The sequence below is a fragment of the Thermobia domestica genome, chromosome 9, assembly GCF_964235325.1.
Source record: "Thermobia domestica chromosome 9, izTheDome1.hap1.1, whole genome shotgun sequence".
Lineage (NCBI taxonomy): Eukaryota > Metazoa > Arthropoda > Insecta > Zygentoma > Lepismatidae > Thermobia > Thermobia domestica.
The window spans coordinates 9,717,849-9,738,289 of NC_137462.1; the positions used below are offsets into that span (position 1 = coordinate 9,717,849).

Sequence of the window (20,441 nt, forward strand, 5' to 3'; positions counted from 1 at the left end):
CTCCTCATAAGACAGAATAATCAAACGCTTGCTCTAGCTTTATATTTTTAACGCAGATTCTTCTTTGTTTCATCCTCCCTTATTTTATTTTATTTTATTTTTTTTTTTTTTAATTTCTGGTTCCGATGGAGGAGTCCAGACACCCCGGACCCACCCCTTGGCTACGTGCCTGAATCTGCGAAAGGCACACACAGTGGTGAGAACGTGTAGAGACTGATGTACATGTTTGTAAAATATCGTCAAACGAAAATATTTGACACAGTAGGTGACTCGAAAAGGAAAGAGGAAACAAAGAGTAGACATCACAGCACTCTAACATGATTATACCACTGCAAAGAAAAACAAAACACTCACACCCATATTCACAACCACACACACACATATATATATATATATGCTAAGAAGGGTATAAATACTAACCTCATATATTGCAAGGGTCATTCACATGTATTGTAGACTCTAAAGGGGGCCGCAGTGTGGAAAAGATTGGGAAAGGCTGCTATAAAGTATTATGGTGGAGCAACCATCTTAGGCTGAGCTGACGATCGCTTCTCATACTCTGAGATTTTAGGGAACATTAACAGAAAGGGCAGGTGCAATTTACATGTCCATATTAGGTAGTCTGAGTCGTTCTTGCTATGCTGAAAGGAGCCAATCACGGAATAAATCTATCACCAAAGTTGAAATTTTTACTGCTGTTTTCTCTTATAGCAATATATATTCTCTACATGTATTCCATGTTCCATCAGAGATACCATACTTCAAAGTTTGCAAAAGAAAAAAAAGTCATTTTTTTAAAATCACAAATATTGTAGGAAAGAGCTCCTTCGTGGCTAAGCGGTTAGCGTACGCGCCTTCGGCGTGGGAGACCTGGGTTCAGTTCCCGGCGGGAGCTCATGTGGTTCGGATTCCACGTTAATCAGTAGGTCCCGTCTCATATAGCCTCGCTGCTGAAAGGGACATTGAACTCAAAATCAACTCAACTCAATATTGTAGGAAGTACTTATCAATGTTATTACTCGAGTAATAGTGAGTATAGTACCATATATAATTAAAAAAATCAATTTTGATATTTCATCTCTTCATTGTAAACTTTAGCTCTAAAGAGTGGAATTTCTTAAATTTCATTACTGAACTTAAGGAGTGATTTTCTCCTATTAGGGTTCAATTAACGTTTTCGTATTAGGTACAAAATTAAAGAATAGAAAGTGCTGAAGAACATGGTGTTTGTTGCAATGGTTTTGGATCCTAAGCTATACAAGTTCATGCTACCGCTTGCAAAGTCACTAATTGGCATGCACTGCTTTACAGAAATGGCCGCCAATCTCAAACGGACCGGGATTTCAATTTTTAAACAACAATTTTGTGGTACCAATGTATATTGTAATATTATGTCATAAAATTAACAGAATTAAAAATGGTCAAGCAACCTTCATTGAATCACCTCATATGGATTGAACCCAACATGCGTACATAAATGTACCATTTCGGAGCTATAACCTGCCAAAAAATTTATTGAAACGACCAAATTAAAAGATCATAACTCCAGAAAGCAGGATCGAGTAAAAAGACATAGTGATTATTTTGAGTTGTAAATTGTATCAGTACACAAGCTAATATGAAGCAGGGTCAGATAGAGTTAACCCCGAAGCATAAGAGCAGATTCATTAAGTCTCGTACAAACGAACAGTGATAAATCAGAAAGTGTAAAGTGGTGTACATTTCAGACCGATTGACACCTTAAATGTAAACTACACTCAAAATAATCACGAAATCCTTTAGCCAGACCTTCATCCGGCATTATCAAGTTCTGTCTCTTTTTGTATCCTTTTGACAAGTGTGTCAGTGTTGTCGACAGCAGACACATAATGAAAGCTGGGTAGAAATAAGTTAAATTAAGCAGATGGCCAACTAAAAGGTTCTAACTTTATCAGATAATAAGTGCGTGATTCTAGGTTCTGATTCATAAAAGAATCAAGAATCTGCAAGAAGGCATAAATAGGGGAGAAAGTTAGTTATATTAAACAAAATTATGTATTTGTTGTTATAAGATCTTTGTTAATTGATACTCCTTTATTAAGCGTATTTAAAGTATGTGTTGCTTAAAACTGATATTTATGTTTCAGGGAAGTGGATTATATCAACGGCAAAGGGTTCCTGGGCGGCTCGCACGTAGTGAAGGCGAAGATGAAAGACGGCTCCGAGAAATCAGTAACGGCAGAAAACATTGTGATTGCCGTCGGTACACGCCCGAGACTACCAGACATTCCTGGAGCGAAACTTGGCATTTCCAGTGATGATATTTTTAGCCTGAAAAGGGAACCTGGGAAGACCTTAGTAGTTGGAGGAAGCTGTATCCTTTATAACTGTAAATTGTTGTAGCTGACTCAGTGCTGAGAAAGTTGAAGCTGCATATATAGTGCGACGCCATCTGACTTTTAATTGATCCAGACTAAACCTGGACCATGGTGATGTCGCCTTGTCAGGTGGGTGATAAAAGGATATGGCGATTGGAAAAATTGCCGATACGGAAAGGTCATCCTTTGTTAATCTTTTAATGAATTAATCGTCATTACATTCAGAAAAGCATATCTATAGCAAGAGTGAAATGTCGTATCTATCATATATATATTTTTGTTCTCTTTTATCTTTTGAGGGATTCACCACGCACTTGTAAATTCTAAAACGTTATACTTTCCAAATTTTAATTTTTCCCTTTGTTTCACAGTTATTTTAGAGGGAAGAAGAATGGTCCCTTGAATTTTTCTTGGAATATATGTATATATACCTATCTAGTCATAAACACTGTGAGAAGAATACCAGAGGGTGCAACAATGTTTCTTGTGAGTAGAAAAACTAACCTGGCAGTGGAAAATTGCGACCATGCATTCAGAGTGCTGCTATAGAAAGAGATACACTTAACCCGTATAAGCAGAATAGAATGGGGTGAGTACGAAAATAGGGTAGCACTGATAACGCTACACAATGTTGGAAAACCAGCAAGTGAAATTTTTAACACACTAATAAAGCTTAACATCAGTCGCATGTTTGTGTACCACACAATCCAGCGGTTCGTTAATACTGGGTCTGTTTAGGATCACCCGAGAGCTGGTCGACCACGAAGTGCAAGGACTACGGAAGCTGTGAAAGTGGCAACACGTGTGAGGAGAAATCCCGTACGGAAGCAGACAGTAATGACCCGTGAGATGAACATCTCCAAGCGAACGATGTTAGGCTACTCAGGGACGATCTTGGCATTCGAGCCTACCGACGGTCAACGGGACACATTCTGACGCTGCGTCTGATAGAGCAAAGGAAGCGTAAAAATAAAAGCTTCTTCAGCTGTACGCGCAAAATCGGCACAAGGAGATTATGTTCCCCGATGAGAAATTGTTCACTATCGAAGAGTGTTTCAATCGCCAAAATGATAAGGTGTATACGTCATCACCTCAGGAAACCAGGGGCGAAGTTCCGAAAATCCAGAAAGCCCATCATCCCGTGTCCGTCATGATGTGGTGGAGAGTGAGCTATGCTGGCACAACGGGTCTTCATTTTTTGAGAAAGTAATGAAAACTAGTGCCTGGCTGTATCAAAACACTGCGCTGGAGCCTGTAGTGAAGGACTTGACCACCACTCTCTTCAGAACACCCACACGGACTTCCCAGCAAGACTCGGCTCATAATTCAAAATCAACCCAGGAGTGGCTGGCGCACAGTGTGTCTGACTTCATATCCACTGAGGATTGGTCTTCTAGCAGCTCTGTCCTTACTCATCTTGATTACAAACTGTGGACAGTACTTGAGGATATTGCCTGCAAGAAGCGTCATCCCGCAGTTGCCAGTTTGAAACTTTTTACTGGCTGCAGTGGCGTCAATTCTCCTGGAGACAGTGCGTGCTACCATAGACGAGTGGTGTCCCAGATTCCGAGCCTGTGTGCGTGCTAACGGCGGACATTTTGAAATATGATTGGTGCAAACTGTTGTCGGACCATATATGCTTCACATACTATATGCATATTAAATTTCCTTTTTTCTTATTACTGATGTTGAGTTTTTCCTTTGTAACAGTATTTATGGCTAGACTAGGTATATATATAAATAAATATAAATGAAAGTGACTATGTTTGTGGCTTAACAACTCTTGCCACCCGACCGATCTCAATCGAATTTTCAAAATAGGTGACGTTCGGGTCTGGGATGGTTTTTGTCATTTCACTTTGACAACGTAGGGAAGAGTGAGGGGGGAGATATGTAAAAATGATCGAAAATTACCGATATTAACCCTTGTGTACTACTAAGAACATTGTTACCCAGAAATTACCATGGGGTGTTCTAGAACCCCATCTAAATTATGGTTTTTACGTAGAACCATCAAACAGACAACTGAAATTTTCAGAAGGCATCCTTAGCAAACACTCGAGATAGCATGCAAGAAAAGACTGAATTGTAATCTAACTTGTTTCAAAGATGTATCATGATAAACAAATCTGGGGGCCGAAAAGACCCCATGGTAGTACACAAGAGTTAATGTCGAATCAGTAGTTTTCGGTGTTGGTGAGATGAACAGTGATACTTCCGATGCCGTTTAAACAAAAATTCAGCCCTTTATGTCCAAAATGAAATGTACTCCCCATGCGAAGAACGGGTATTTTGCTAGTGTATATATATTACATTTATTTAATTTTTTGACGTTTGTCCTACTTTTTCTAATTTGATTTGTTTTTGTGTAATTTTGAATGTTTTGTGATCGATATTCCTTGACTTTTCCTTTAGATGTGGCCTTAGAGTGTGCAGGCTTCCTCAGAGGCCTTGGCTATGAAACTACGGTAATGATACGTTCCATTCCTCTCCGAGGTTTTGACCAACAGATGGCCAAACTAGTTGTTCATGCAATGGAAGACCGCGGCACAAAGTTTATGCACAAGTGCATTCCTTTGAAATTAGAAAAAGACAAAGACAATAAGATCAAAGTGCACTGGAAGAATACGAAAGAAAATAAGGAAGGAAGCAGTGTGTATGATACTGTCTTGTTCGCTATTGGTCGTGAGGCGAAAACTCATTCGTTGTGTTTGGAGCAATTCGGAGTGAAGCTTCATAAGCACACGCGGAAAGTCATTGCAGCTCAGGAGCAGAGCAGTGTTCCACATATATTCGCAATTGGAGACGTTCTGCATGTAATTAAATATTTATTTACCTCTTTTAAAGTATAGTTTATGTAACATGTTATTTCGTTTCTTAGTTTTAATTTCAGTAACCAGTTTAGGTGTGAAGCGGACCTATAGCTTACTGTGAAATCCGATCTACAAGTGGTCCCATCGTGCAGTGTTGCCAGATCTGAAGATTATAAACTAGTGAGGTTGTGCTCCATACATTTTTACTAATCATGTATATATATGTTTAGTCATATAATATGTCATGTCTGAGTTGGTAACGGTTAAGCGGCTACTACTGTTTTGGACTGTTGTTGGTGTGTCAGGGTAAGCACCACACTACGTGAGGAGCAGTAGGACTGCAGTGTTCAATGGTGCATACTTTGGATCTGGCAATAGTGGCCTAACATAGACACCGCGTTCTTTTTTATTCAGTTCATTCTTTTTTTTCACTCTGCTCTGTTCATCTCAGGATCTTTTTTGTACGATACTTTTATATAGTGGTATGTATTCCTGGTTTTACTCCTTTTATCTCCTTTCCCTTTTATTCCTTTTTACCTTGCCACTGAGGAAGGAACCAGCTGAGAGTTCCGAAACGTCAAAATCTTTAAATTTTTCAAGGGAGGCTTCATTGGTAAGTAGCCAATTTTTTGTTAATTTTGAATATCCCCCCATGCGCCCATCTAATTATACACCTTACGATGTTTAGGCCTACAGTATGTTTTTTTTTTTTTTTTTTTTTTTTTTTTTTAGTTATTCCTCGCTTCTCTAATTTATTTGCTTTCTCTAAATTTTTTGGCTGGGAGCTCTGAATTTTGGAAGTTTGCATTGTAACTGCATTTACTTATCATGCTAATATGGATAATACAATAACATAATTGGACAACATTAACTGAGACAGCATAGTCAGTGATACTGCAGCAGAGCAAACTCAACAAAACTTTTGTTATTGTGAATAGAATACTCAACAAACAAAATTTTTATTGTATAGTATAGAACTAATAATGTGTGTTTCCAGATATAAAAGTAACAAGTAGCACATTCTTAAGATTGATAGTCTGCAGATAACTAAAAGTAGCACGTCGCCCAATTTGAAATTCTGGTAGCGAGGGCATTTTAAAAATCTTCCAATCCGCTACTTGTAGCCTAATCTGGCAACACTGCATCGGTGACCAAAATCTGCACGTAAGGAGAAAGCTTTTTCAACTGAAATTTGTGGTAAAGAAAATGCTGGTAAATTTCTGGTGTTACGTTCCATGATTATGCACCGAGGCAGAGGGAGACAATGATATTGAGAATGAATGAAAATCCTAGAATGAAGAAGTGAAGAAAGTGGGAGGAAAATGGAGAACCCCAAGGAAACCCACGCGCACGGCGTTTGTCCACCACAAAGCCCACTTGGCGCGAGCTAGAATCGAACCAGAAGCCCCACCCATCAGAGATGAGCGCTCTATCACTGAGTCACTGTGACCCATTTGTGGGAAAAGAAACACAGTCTAATTGACTTTACGATTGAAATATATGGTAGCGAATGCGTACCAAGAAGTTTGCTTTTAGCTTTGTCTAGTTATACAAATATGTAACAACATCTTCAAAAGCATTAACAAATATAATTGTCTCTGTTTTCAGGATAGACCCGAATTAACTCCAGTCGCATCGAAGGCTGGAAAATTGTTGGCTCGCAGGTTGTTCGGTAACTCTACGGTGGAAATGGATTATGACAAAGTGCCAACAACAGTTTTTACTCCGCTGGAATATGGATGCGTTGGTTTAAGTGAGGATGAGGCAATACAGCGACATGGTGATGACAACATTGAGGTCAGTATCCTACATTCCTGCTGCTAAGTTTCTATTTAAAAGCTATTTGACCTAATTTTTTTTTTTTTTTTTTTTTTTACTTTATTAGTTAGGTCAGATGAAATGTAATTTAAATACGAGATTAAAAGTAGAAATCTTCTAAATGCAAAGTAAAACAAATAAATAAAACAAAACTGAATAACCTAGAAAATACATGAAATTAATAAATAGTAGTGAGTAAAAACTCGATCATATATCTGTAATAGACAAAAATTGTCATTCTAAAAACCCTAATATCACTCTTCTAAAATGTATTGTAAAATTTCTTGGGTAGAGCAATAAAATGTACTCGGGATTTGGACTTTCCCTTTATCTTTTTATTATAAAAGTCTTCTTATATACACAAATTATAATAAGTAATTCCTCTAATATCTACTTAGGTAAAATTAAGATAGGAGCCCGGTGACCAAGCGTCGTGGGTATAAGGATGGGTACCTCTCGGTGACCAAGCGTCGTGAGAGGGGTTTTAGGTGTTTCGATCAATCTGGGAAGATTGATGTTGGTCGAGGCGTGCAGTTCCCTTTTATCCTGTATTTTCGGCTTCCTTCGTTGTGTTGGTCGAGGCGTGCAGTTCCCTTTTATCCTGTATTTTCGGCTTTCTTCGTTGATTCTCGTCCTTCCGACTGTTGGCGATGGTGATCGACTCCTCTTCGGGACCGTCGTCTGTTTGTTTTTATTTACTATTAACACATGTAGTTCACACGTGGTTATTGCATGACGTGTAGACATGTGGAACCTTACAATATTGTATATGAACTTGCTCTATTAATGGGTTAATGAGCATTGGCATCGTAGAAGTATGTTTTAGTCGAAGAGCAAGGAAAATATTTTCTCATACGTATCACAGAAACGTCACACAATCTAAAGATAATAGTTGCTGCCACTTTGTTTCCGTAAAGGAGCAATTATCAAAAGAATTGCTGATGCTAAGGGATTTTAACCCATGTCTGCCGTGTCGTCGAAATCCGTTAGGTACAATGTTTAAGATTAAAATAGTACTCACATATGAGAGCTTTGTGAAGTGTAAAATCACCCAGAGTCTCTCTCTCTCTCTCTCTCGTTAAAGAATGTAGAATAATTTCCTCCAATTAAAAAACAACGAGATACAGTTTTGGCGGTAAGTGAAGAACCAGAGGAGAGTTTAAGAAAATTTGGCTACAAACCAGAACGATTATCTGAGCTGAGATCAAACCTACTCGTCTTGCCCATTACCAGAGACGTTTATTAGTATATAACTGACTGAAAAGTTCTAAGCCTGACCATGATGCACTTATCTGTCTAATTTGAAACAAATTATTTTCTATATAGTCCACCTTGACCGTAACACACTTAGCCAGCGCCCCAACATTTGGGTACTTGCAGAATTGAAGCTTTCTGCGTGTTGAAGGGCCTCCACAGAATCCGATGAAAGTCTGGTACCAGAATGATGTGTCTTCAGCATTGGAAATGGCTAATAGTCCAAGGTGGCAAGATCTAGAGAATAGGAGCATAGAAAAAAAATTCAAAGCTAAACTCGTACATTTGGCTCCTTTCCAATTAGTCGCAAATTGTTCAAAAGTAATGCATGGTATTACTCATTCACAGTTTGACCGTTACTGAGAAAAATCCTCAACAAAATTCCTGAAATCTCATCCTCATCAGATACCTCCTATCAGATGGTACCACCTTTTCCTTCTTTGATGTCAGAGAACAGTGATGCTTCCACTGTATGGACTGTTGTTTGTATTCCGGTTTGAAGTGATGGATCGCGTTTCGTCTTATAGGTACAAATATGCAATAGAAATTTAGGATCTGTCTGAAGTAGGTGCAAATTCTGTCGGGATGATCGCAGGCCTGCTAGATTCTAATCAATGGTCAGCAGTCTGGGGATCCATCGTCATGACACCGTATTTATCTCCATGATTGTACTGAACGCGTTCCTAGGAAATAACAATCTTAGCTAGTGTTGTGTTTGTGACGTCAGTCATCCATCATTATTTCATGCATCTTTTCCTCAAGTTCTTCCGAAATGGAAGTGCTTGGATGTCCACTGTGAGGGTCATCTTTAACTTTCCTGTGACCTGGTTTTTAAATTTTGACAATGGCGTGTGACAGGGCTTTATTCTCCAAAGTATTTACCATGCCTTCATGTATTTTCATCGACTTCATGGTTTTCGTATGGAGATTATAACCCGAGTCACATTTTTTTCTATACTGTGTGTCAGAGTACACTAACTTGTCTTCAATCAACTGTGAAAAGGAGATGAAGGATGCACTAGCTATGGAACTATGACGCTATACATTTAAAGTTTTGTTAACTGTTTTGTCACTTCTTGTACTACGTAGAGTGTCGTTTTTGCCAAGCCAAAACAGTATACAAAATATCAACCAATCAACTAATGGTACCATCTCTTCTTCAATCCATAATGTGACTTCCGAATATTCCACAGTCTTCTACATTTTCTGGTACTCTATATACAGTAGTTTCGTGCGTTTGGGAGACTGAAGATTGGGCTTTTTTGCTGCGGTGCAGATACTACTATAAAAATTAATTTCAGATGTGAAAAGTCCACGTCACTTAAAGCTTTTTTTTTTTTTAATGTATGTTTTCATTTGAGAATAAGTAGCGTAAATTTTAATTCTGAATGTTAAAAATAATTTTCTTCCGGCTCTCAAAACATTTTCGTGCCTTTGACGGATTTGCTGGTATCAAAAAATTGGAAACAGCTAATCTACAATACTAATTTATTGATAAGATTGTGTTTTTTTATTCGATAAAAATTGTCTAACCGTTAATAGTTACGCCATTTTTATTTCCTGTTTATCATTATTTTGAATGCAACTTATCACTAATTTCGTTGTAATTTTTTTTCGACAGATTTACCACGCATTCTACAGGCCTTTGGAATTCGTAGTCTCCGAGGCAAATGCAAGATCGTGCTACATCAAAATAGTGTGCCAAAATGCCACTCCACAAAAGGTGCTAGGATTGCATTTCATAGGACCAAATGCCGGAGAGGTGATACAGGGTTTCGCCACAGCAGTGAAGTAAGTCGAGGTCTTAGTTCTTGCAGTTTTCTTCATTGGGATTAAAATTGATTTGTTCGATCTTAGTTGCAGCGTTTGGTGATCTTGGTAGGGAAAGTGTGCGTATGTTTACTTGAGGGTTGCTATTATACTAATTGTAGGGATCTGGTAATGAGTGGCACATCTGGTACTAGAAGTCCCTAAACTCTGTCCCACCCTAGGAAGATTATAAAACGGAAATGACGTTCAACGAGCGCGACGTTGCCACTTATTATGAGTAGGAGGAAGCCGATTTGAGAAAATAAAAAAAAAGGAAGAGCACAAACTAAACAGCGCAGCGGTAAGCGACTCAATAATAATAATAATAATAATAATAATAATAATAATAATAATAATAATAATAGAGGAATTGTAATTACTTACCATACGAAATCTACTCTTGGATTCACGAAACGCCCAAATCTTTACTCCGCACAACTTCAGTGGGAGGGAGTTCGCAATGATAAGGTAGAGACGAAGAACTTAATGTTCGGCTTCCTTTGCAATGCGGTCTATTCTGTAGAAACTTCTATGTTAGAAACACCTTTATTTAACATTTCTATTACTTCAAATTTGTTGCAGCTTGAATCACATTCAACACCTTTATTTTTTAACCACTCTACAATTTCTTTTTTGGTACATGATTTCGTGTGGATTTTTTCGTCTTTTATTGAGCGTGTGCGGTCATTATATATAACAATCACGGAATTTGGTGGAACGTTCGGAAGGAGCATTTCTTGGAAATGTTCATATTCTGCTGCTCAAATTCTCCGTGATAATAACCTGTTTTTGTGCCACGGAAAACGAGGTCAGCACCAGGAATTTACCCACTGTCAGTCATGGTATGAATCACTATTGCTCCCACCACCCCTTTCCAGAGATGTCTTGACGCCTAAAGACAAACCCTCTCTCAGCTTCACTGCCTGGTTTCGGAAATATGAATAAACGTTTAATAACATGATTTTTTCACCAGTAGAAAGAGGTTTCCCTTCTTTCTTTGCTTCTTATAACAATGTGGGCATTTTCAGCGACTGTCCTCAAAAATACCACTATAACAGTTAAAAAGAAAATTAAGTAATAACAGCACTAATAATAACACGGATAACACACGGAATAACTATGACAAGAAAATAACAAAATAAAACAAAACGAGAAACGCGCACAACAAAATTCACTGAACTATCACAGAACACAATGAATCAAAACTGTCGTCCCGCTTCCGCCGACGTGGCAACAACTGAGCTCATGTTGCCAAACTTACCGTATCGTAAAAAGTTTAACTGATAAAGAATGAGTTTGCATACCTCTATTGCCATTCTAACAGTCAGTCTTACTTTCGTTGTGTATCTACTGCAAAAGTAGCTCCATTTTAAGAAGTTTTTCGATACACTAATATTTGAGTCAGAGTAAATCTGACAATCTTACTTGTGACATGCTTCGGCTGTTGTTGTCAGCTACAGTTAGGGTTGCAAGCACGTATATTAATATGCTAGAAGAACGTACCAGCTACGCTGGACACACGAACAATTATAAACTGCCGTGCAAGTCAACTCTTAAGTTTAATTTGTTTTAACCAGAATCTTAAAAAAAAAAACATTTTAAATTCTCTCACTAACCGAGTTAAGCAAAACCGTTTTTGGTTTTAAACCGGCTTGTTCTTCTACTAAAATACGGTTCGGTTTTCTGTTAATAATCGGCTTCAGTTACAAACACAACCGTTTTTAAATTCGAAACAATTTTCTCAGAAAATCGGAACTGTTTTATAATATTCCCGGTTTTTGAAAAATCTCTGTCGTTTTTTTAAAACCGAAAAACCGTTATTTCTTTTCGCACCAGTAGTATGGAATACCATACAGGACAGTGGGTTTTCCGGAACCTCCCCCGTAAACGGTGTTTTAGGCTTCATTTTTTTTTTTTTTAACAAATTTTAGCCTTTATATTTCCCCACCGCTTCAATGACTTGTTGAAGCAAATTTAGTTTTGCTTAAGGATTTATATCATAAATAACAATAAAAGACATAAAAAATACAGTGTACTGAAAATAATAGCATAGGCAAACAACTTTGACAGTTTTAAAATTGGCTACGTATAATTTTAACAAAAATAATAATGCAGGAATTAAAAAAAAAAAAAAAAAAACTTTTAGAGGTGGATAGCCCCGGATCCTCCCTGGCCACACTACTGCTACAAAAATTAACATATTTTAAATTTTTGTTATACTACATCTTTCGTAAACCTCTCGTCATGAGGAGGGAATCTCATAAATTGTGGATGAAATTAAGAAAACTCAGAACATAAATAAATTTACAAAGCAATCCGAATAAAGTTTGAGATGAGACGAGAATAATCCATCGATAATTGAGACGAGAAATAAGTTTTCCATAATCCAGACGAGGCGAGAAAACCTAATTTCTCGTATCGTGAGCAACACTATTTGTACAGATTTGAGATTGTCACTATTAATTTAGCGATCCCGAAAACTATGAGCTCTACACTAATCTTAGTGAGTTTGAACATTTTCATTTTCATCCCTACCATATGGATGGGGGTAAGCTAAGACTTGAACAGCTTCGGGAGAGTTAGTATTCATCTTAGTGACCCCCAAACTATGAAATTGACACTAATATCAATCGTTTCTGATTATTTTTACATATCAACCCACTACCAACTGTCATATACTTAAAGCGCGCCCTCCCAATAAAAAGGGAATCAATACGTATGCCAGGAACATTTACTTAGGGAGATGTTCAAAATAAAAGGGGGCGTATTCACAAAGGAATATATTCTGTAACTCGACTATCAGTGATAATAACTGGTTTAATGGTTTCCTCCCTCTCAACCTTCATTTATACGTATCAATTTGCTATATATAAAAAACTTACACGCTTAATTATTTCTCGAAAGGAACTGCGGCAAACACAAGAGAAGGATTAAACATGTCTATATTGTTAATTGTCTTGATCGAAACTCCGAAACAATGAAATCATGTTTTATACAAAACCAGACATAAGAATGTGTTTACTTCGTATTTTGAAAGGAAACAAATATATCTGCAAACTTTTTTTTTTTTAATTGATGCAATAAACATATAATGCTGATCGGTGGAATTGGATTTGAAGATAGAATTGGATTCCTTTTCTATCCAGGGGTATATAAAAAATGAATGTTAGAAGGGTCTAGAATCTCAAGGAAATTATCAAAAACGCTAAAAAAAAATCCCAGGCTGTTTGCTTATTTTTAAAAAAAGTCAAATTTCAGCTTTCTAACTTGAGCGGCTGGTGAGATACTATTTTTTTTTTTTTTTTTTTTGCAAACATTTGGATTCCTCCCCACTCCCCTATTATAATCAATGTGATATGATAACATCTTAATTGGGATTGGGGTCTAATATAAACCGAAAATCTTTTCATTCTGCTTTGCCGTTTGGCCATACATAAAATTGGATTACACACACTATTAAGTTATTTAAGTAAAGATACTGTTATAAATAACTATATAAAGTGATATGTGTTGTTCATTTCCCACCACTTGTTCTACGAATAGAGGCAACCTTAGGGCCCGTAACCTTGTTGTATGAGACTATATGCATATGTATAAAGGGACAATAGTCTTTCATCCTATCTGACAGAAAAGTGCATTTTTTGCCACTGGCTACCCTGGTTCGACGCGTTTGACGTACTTCCGTTTTATATTCTTCCTAGGGTGAAACAAAGAGTAGTTCGACTCCATTCCATGTGAGTTTGTTGTAGAGAGCATCGTGTCTGTGGCTTTTCTCAGTGTTCTCCACTTTCCTCCCACATCACTGTTCCACAAGTTTTTTGATAATAATTCACTTTAATTAATCATCCGTCTCCTTTAGCCTAAAGAGCATAACCATAGAACATTAAATTTAAAATTTTATTTCATTTCATTTTCATGTTATAAATTATTATTTTCTATTATTAACCTAAAGGACAGAGCAAGGCAAAATATTTCATTCATGATTTTGCTAATAGTAGCGAGGAAGTGAAAGCTAAATGTATTGGTTATGGTATTGCTAATGGTAGTGAGGAAATGAAGCTAAATATTTTACTTACGATTTCGCTAGTAATAGCGAGGAAGTAAAGCTAAATATTTCACTTATGATTTCGCTAGTGATTGCGAGGAAGTGAAGCAAAATATTTCACGTATGCTTTCGCTAGTGATAGCGAGGAAGTGAAGCTAAATATTTCACTTATGATTTCGTTAGTTATAGCGAGAAATGTGGAGCTTAATATTTCACACTTAATTTTGCTGTGGTAGCGGGAAACAAAACAAAACAAAACAACAACAACAACAACAACAAAAAAAGATATTCGTGATTTTGCTAGTAGCCCTAGTCGCTGGTCTAGTTGCTACGCTCTTGCCTTTAGTGCATGGGCCCCGGGTTCAATTCCCGTTGGAAGACCCTTAAAATCTAAATGCATAACGATGTTCTGAATTCCACCTTAAAATTAGGTCCACGTTTAATATAAAATCAACACTGAAGAGGAAATTAACAAAAAATTGGCTACTTACCAATGAATCCTCCCTTGGAAAGTATAATGTCCGTGAAGTTGACAAGCCACTTATGTCAGACCCCAATTTCGACTTTAAACATCGGTAGTGCTACGTTAGTGTTCGATAGTGACGCAGATCGTTAGTACTCCACAGATAACGTGTGCTTTTTAAATAATGGATATAGGTCTTCTAACTGCATGCCAACACGCCCACTTCTAAGAATCATCTCAAAAATGAGGTTAACCGTTAGAGCAAGTAAATGTTCATTAGTGCCATTAATATTAAAGTTAATGCCTCCATCGTACGGCCCTTGGAGTAATAATATGACTTTAACAACTTTATACATCAGGCTCACCTTATTAAAAGTAGCCAAACGAACATGATAACACCACGTTCCTTGCTAGAGTCTCAATGCGTCCCTATATTCTCGCGAACATAATGCGCAATGTGGATGTCCCCTGACGTGCCCAAGTTAGTTACTTTTTTTTTTTTTTTTTTTTTTTTTTGCAACTATTGTTTATCTGTTATTTATTGCTAGTCTGCAGAGTAGCCCTTACATTAATATGCCATTGTCCTTGATAATCATTGCGTATTTACAAGCAGTTTGTTATTACTGTTAGAAGATATCAAAAAACAACAGATAAAATCTACTACTTAACGGTTCATATTTTTTTACAGTACATAAACGATTAATAATAATAATAATAATAATAATAATACTATTCCAGCATAAAAGTTATCAATTGCATCACACTGGCAACAAGCGACGCATATTTTAACTTCATAAAAATTCGTTTCTCACGATTTTCTGGAAAACTACGTATGATAAAATCTTCATTCTGTCAAGTTGTTTATCTCAGTGTGGTATATGTCTTACCTCTGGACAATATAATAGTAAAACAAAAATTAAATATTAGGAGTACATCGTACTTTTGGACTACATCTCATTAACCATGGAAAGATTGATTAGTGTATAGGCTACTTTAGGATGTTTCAGCTTAACTTGCATCATGCATTCTTAGGATTACAAAAAGGAAATTTGTTCGTTTGCATTTCAACAAAATTCTTAGGATTACAAAAAGAAAAAATAATTTTTCCGAATTCCGGAATTTTTCCGAAATCCGGAATTTTTTTCGAATTTCGGAATTTTCCGATTTTACTTTCCGGACTGGCCATCCCTAAGATATATATATATATATAAAACTGTCAGTGCTTATGAATTAAATTGTTTATTGTGTATCTCATTGCTTATAAAAATCTCCTTTAGCTATCTGTCGTTTTAAATATGTAATACGGTTTAAGAGCCTGATATACTAAAAATAATACAAAATTTACTATTTTTCTTTTGCTTGTTTATTCATAAGTGAAAGGAGATAATGAAATGCAACCTATCACAATAATTGATAATGTTATTCTACACCAGAAAATATGAATGTGAAAAATTGTTAATGTTGCCATCCATAGAAATTACAATGTTGCAGAATAACATTTCCCCCAAAATCTAAGTTTAGGCAGCGACTAGAGGAACGAACTCAATTGCATTTGATTACGTATCATGTTGTTTTGCTATTCTGTGAACTACTATTGAAAATAACATTATTTAATTTTAATAACTGTATGTTAAAACTATTTTGTTTATTACAAACTACATACAAATATTATTTAAAAAGTAGTTCACAGGATTCTAAGACAACATGATACGTAATCAAATGCAGTTAAGTTCCATCGTCTAGTAGCTGCCTGAATTCCTATGCATCTAATTTCTATGGATGGCAACACTGAAAATTCTTCAGGTTCATAATTTCTGTTGTACCTAGGTAGAATAACATTATCTATGATTCTGGTAAGTTGTATTTCATTATCTCCTTTCTCTTACGAATAAACAAGCAAAAGAACAATATTAAATTTTGTATTATTTTTAGTAAGGCAGGCAGGCTCTTAAAATAAGCAGGCATCGGAGCGAGTCTGTTTTTTCATCTAAAAGTATCTTTTTTTTGGCCAAAGTCTCTATCAGTCTCTGTTTATCCTTACATACTGCAGCAATCATGTCAGAGAAACGACAAGTACATTGCATTTTCCGAGTGGTTACGGAAAACAAGACTTGGTGAAAGGGTTATTAAATAGTTTGAAATTAGAAGGAATTAGTTTCAACTGAGATATATAATTTATTAGAACAAATAATTCAACGGACAACATATATAAATATATAACAACTAACAAACCGATTCCTTTGTGAAATTGCTCCGCAATCACAGTTAAATGTCAGAAGGCGAAAATTAGCTTATATCTCACAACTCATTAAATTTCAAATAATTTTGATTAAACTTTGAGATTACGTTTAGTTTCAAAATATCACTTCGAAATATTTTAACAAATCTAACACTAATAATTACATGCACTTTAAATCTAATAGGAGTCGGGGCCATTCCCAAGTGGGTGACCAATACTCACCTTAACGTCCACCAAAAAATATACAAATAATAATAATAATAATCATGTTTTAAATTTAGAATTAGTGAATATTAATCACGCTCTCACAATGCTTCCGGTTTCTTATACAAACCACTAATACACTTTCCTTTTTAACTTCTTATCTTCACGACACACTTTCGAAACAATTTCACTGTCAAAAATGTTACATGTTAACTGAGTAAATTACATGTTAACGGAATAAATTACATGTTGACTGGGTAAATTACCTTGTATAACTGCAAGGTTCGATAGGTCAATTTCTCAAACGTAAGTTCGTAGGTGGCAGCACTATAGACTATAGCAGCAATGTTCATCAATGTTTTCAACTCTAATCAGAATCACAATCTCTTTTTCTTTACTTTTTTTTTCCATTATGCTTCATATTAAGTTCCTCCCCTCTGGGAAGTTCTACTTAACAATGGTTTTACGAAATGGAAAAAAAAAATCACTGAAGAAGTCAAATCACTGCATGCAGAAATAAGGATAGTTCGACTCACCAAGAGTAGTCCAAAAACTTCCAGATATTACTACGATTACCAAATTCCGGACGTCCTATCTCAAGTCCCAGAAGTAGATGATCACAACAAGATGAGATCTTCCTCCTTATCCACAACAGAATGACTGGCAGCACCCATAAGATGATAAGAGTGGAAAACATAATTCGCCTTAGTGTTGACAAAATCGCCTTTTCTCGACCTGGCAGTAGATTCAGGGTAATCAAATTTCTCCGACGGAAACACAAACATAGTGGATCCACAAAAATATATATAGATACAATTTCTATTATCTTGGAAATGAACTTAAACAGGTTTTCTCTTTTCTTCTATAGTTTAGTCATTATTCGTATTATCATTATTATTATTATTATTATTATTATTATTTATAACGCCGTTTACATTTCTTGGAGGCAAGTACCTCTTTATAAATTGAACATGCCGCTTTAACTTTACATCAGGATTAGTAACTAACCCAACCAAACAGTATTGGGTGTTACATAGTTTAAAATTTTGAAAGGGCCAGAATATTTAGTATCAAACTTGGCATAATATTTCTTATCCAAGGATGACTTTAACATTTTCTTTACAAGAACTAATTCACCAATAGGCAAATTACTAGGTACATGTTTTTTTTTTTTTATTTATTATTATAAGCTTGTTGTCTCCGTTTCCAAGCTTTCTCGATGTTATCTACTATGTTATCACTAATTTCTTCTTTATTTTGTGATTTCTCTATTATACCCAAATCTAAAATCCACTTAACATCTAATGGATTGAACATTTTTCTACCAAGATAAAGCTCACTGGGGCTTTTCTGAGTTTCACTATTCTCATTAATATTCAAAGTATATTGGATTTGATAAATATAGTTAGCCCATTTCGTATGATTCTTATTAATATATGCTCGGAGTATCCCTTTAATTGTCGTATTCATACGCTCAGTCCTGTTCAAAGACATTGAGTAAGGTGACGTACAGATATTCTTAATACCTAAACTAAACAAATATTGTTTGAAGTACTCACTAGAGAAGTATGACGCATTGTCATGAAGAAGAGAAAATGGGTATCCGTAAGTAGGAAGATCTTAGTTAACTTAGAACAAATTAATTTTGAATTCAAAGATCTTAAAGGTTCTATTATTACAAATCGACTATAACTATCTGTCAAAACCATAATATATTTAAAGTAATATTTGGGACTAGTAGGCAAAGCTCCCATGCAATCTAAATGTAATACATTATTGAGGTGTCGAGGCTCTCTTGAATAATAGGTACCATAAGGTTTCCGATTAAGTTCTAGGCTCTCCTGACAAATTTTACATCGTCTCACGTAATCACTAAATTCAGAATACATTTTATCCCAATTAAACCTAGATGCTACTTTCGATATCGTTTTCTGGATTCCACCGTGACATCCCCCCACTAATTCTTCGTGCCAGTATTTAATAACAGAATAGCTCAAAGAATGGGTGATTACTGCACGTAAACCACCATATTTTTTACCATTAGTTCTTTTTAATAGTACACCTTCTTTTAATATACAAGGATCCTAATTTTCTTTTCTTTTTTTTTTTTCTAATGCTAAAATTATCTCCTTTAACTGGGGATCTTCTCTTTGATGTTCAGCCAGTGGTTTATTAAAGATAGAGTGACTCCAGAAATTTACAAAAGAAAGATGGACCTTCTGTTCATTAATCGTATTAATTTCTACTATTACACTGTTGGGTGGAGTAAAATCTACATAATTATACATACGCCTGATATAATCGGCTGTTAGTAATAGGAAATTAGTGTAGGAAGTTAGGTTAGAAATGTTTAAAAAATAACACTAGCCAGAAGAAGAAAAGGAGGACGAGAGTTTTTGATGTGGTGAGAAACAGTTGTTGATTTTGAGTTTAGACAGATTGAAGTTTAGTTAATTGATAAAATAGTAAATGGAACTTGAAAGAAGTTAGATATAGAGAGGAATTAGATAAAAGAGAATTAGCAGAAAAGAGAAATGATTGATAGAAGTGAAGTAAGGAGTTTGTAAGAGTTGTAATTGTACTTGTATAAAAGTAACAATAATTAGCTGAAGGCAAGAAACATATGGAGGCATTGGGCGCTGGTATGTTATAAGAGATATGTTTGTAAACTATCTCAGATGATAATAATTTAGCGGGAACCTAACCTAACAGTTGTTGTGTGAATTAGAGAACTTAACCTAAATACGGATTAAAGATTATATAAAAGTTATTAACACCTTATCATGGGCGAGATGGTTTTTGAAAGAACGCAGGTGAATTATATCAAAAGAGTACTTACTAATTTTCTCAATTAAAGAACCATACTTCTTTAGTCTTTTATGATTTCTTAAAATCCACGGACAAGGGGCGCGGTGGCTCAGTGGTAGAGCGTTCACCTCCGGTGCTTGGGGACCCTGGTTCGATCCCAGCTCGCGCCGTGTGGACTTTGTGGTGGACAAACACCGTGCTCGTGGGTTTTCTCGGGGTTCTCCCGTTTCGTCCCACTTTCTTCATTCCACCATTTCATTAATTTCTCATTATCACCATCTCCTTTAGCCTAACCGGCATAACCGTGGGACGTAAAACTTAAAGATTTCATTTCATTTTCATTTTAAAATCCACGATAGGGTAGCGTTGTCAGTATAAATAGTGAATTTCTTTTGTAAATAAATATCAAACTTATTTAAGGCATAAACTAAACTCTTCATTTCGAGATCAAAAATACTCCTAGACCAATCACCCGTTGGAATCATCTTAGAAAAGAAATATACAGGACGAAGTCGCCCTTCCTCATCATACTGACTTAATATAGAGCTATAAGCTCGACTACTGCTATCGATATGCATTACAAAAGGACTAGAGAAGTCTGGAACTTTCAATACAATATGATTAATAATTG

General features: G+C 36.0%; 1 protein-coding gene across 1 annotated transcript in view; it reads left to right on the forward strand.

Moving 5' to 3' along the window:
* Window positions 1-20,441, forward strand: part of Trxr1 (Thioredoxin reductase 1) — a 40,957-nt gene that overhangs the window by 11,745 nt on the left and 8,771 nt on the right. Inside the window, exons 4-7 of the mRNA XM_081770577.1 lie at window positions 2,127-2,353; window positions 4,773-5,173; window positions 6,779-6,967; window positions 9,864-10,033. Of these exons, the coding sequence (XP_081626703.1) occupies window positions 2,127-2,353; window positions 4,773-5,173; window positions 6,779-6,967; window positions 9,864-10,033 (987 nt within the window). The remainder of the gene's footprint in view (window positions 1-2,126; window positions 2,354-4,772; window positions 5,174-6,778; window positions 6,968-9,863; window positions 10,034-20,441) is intronic.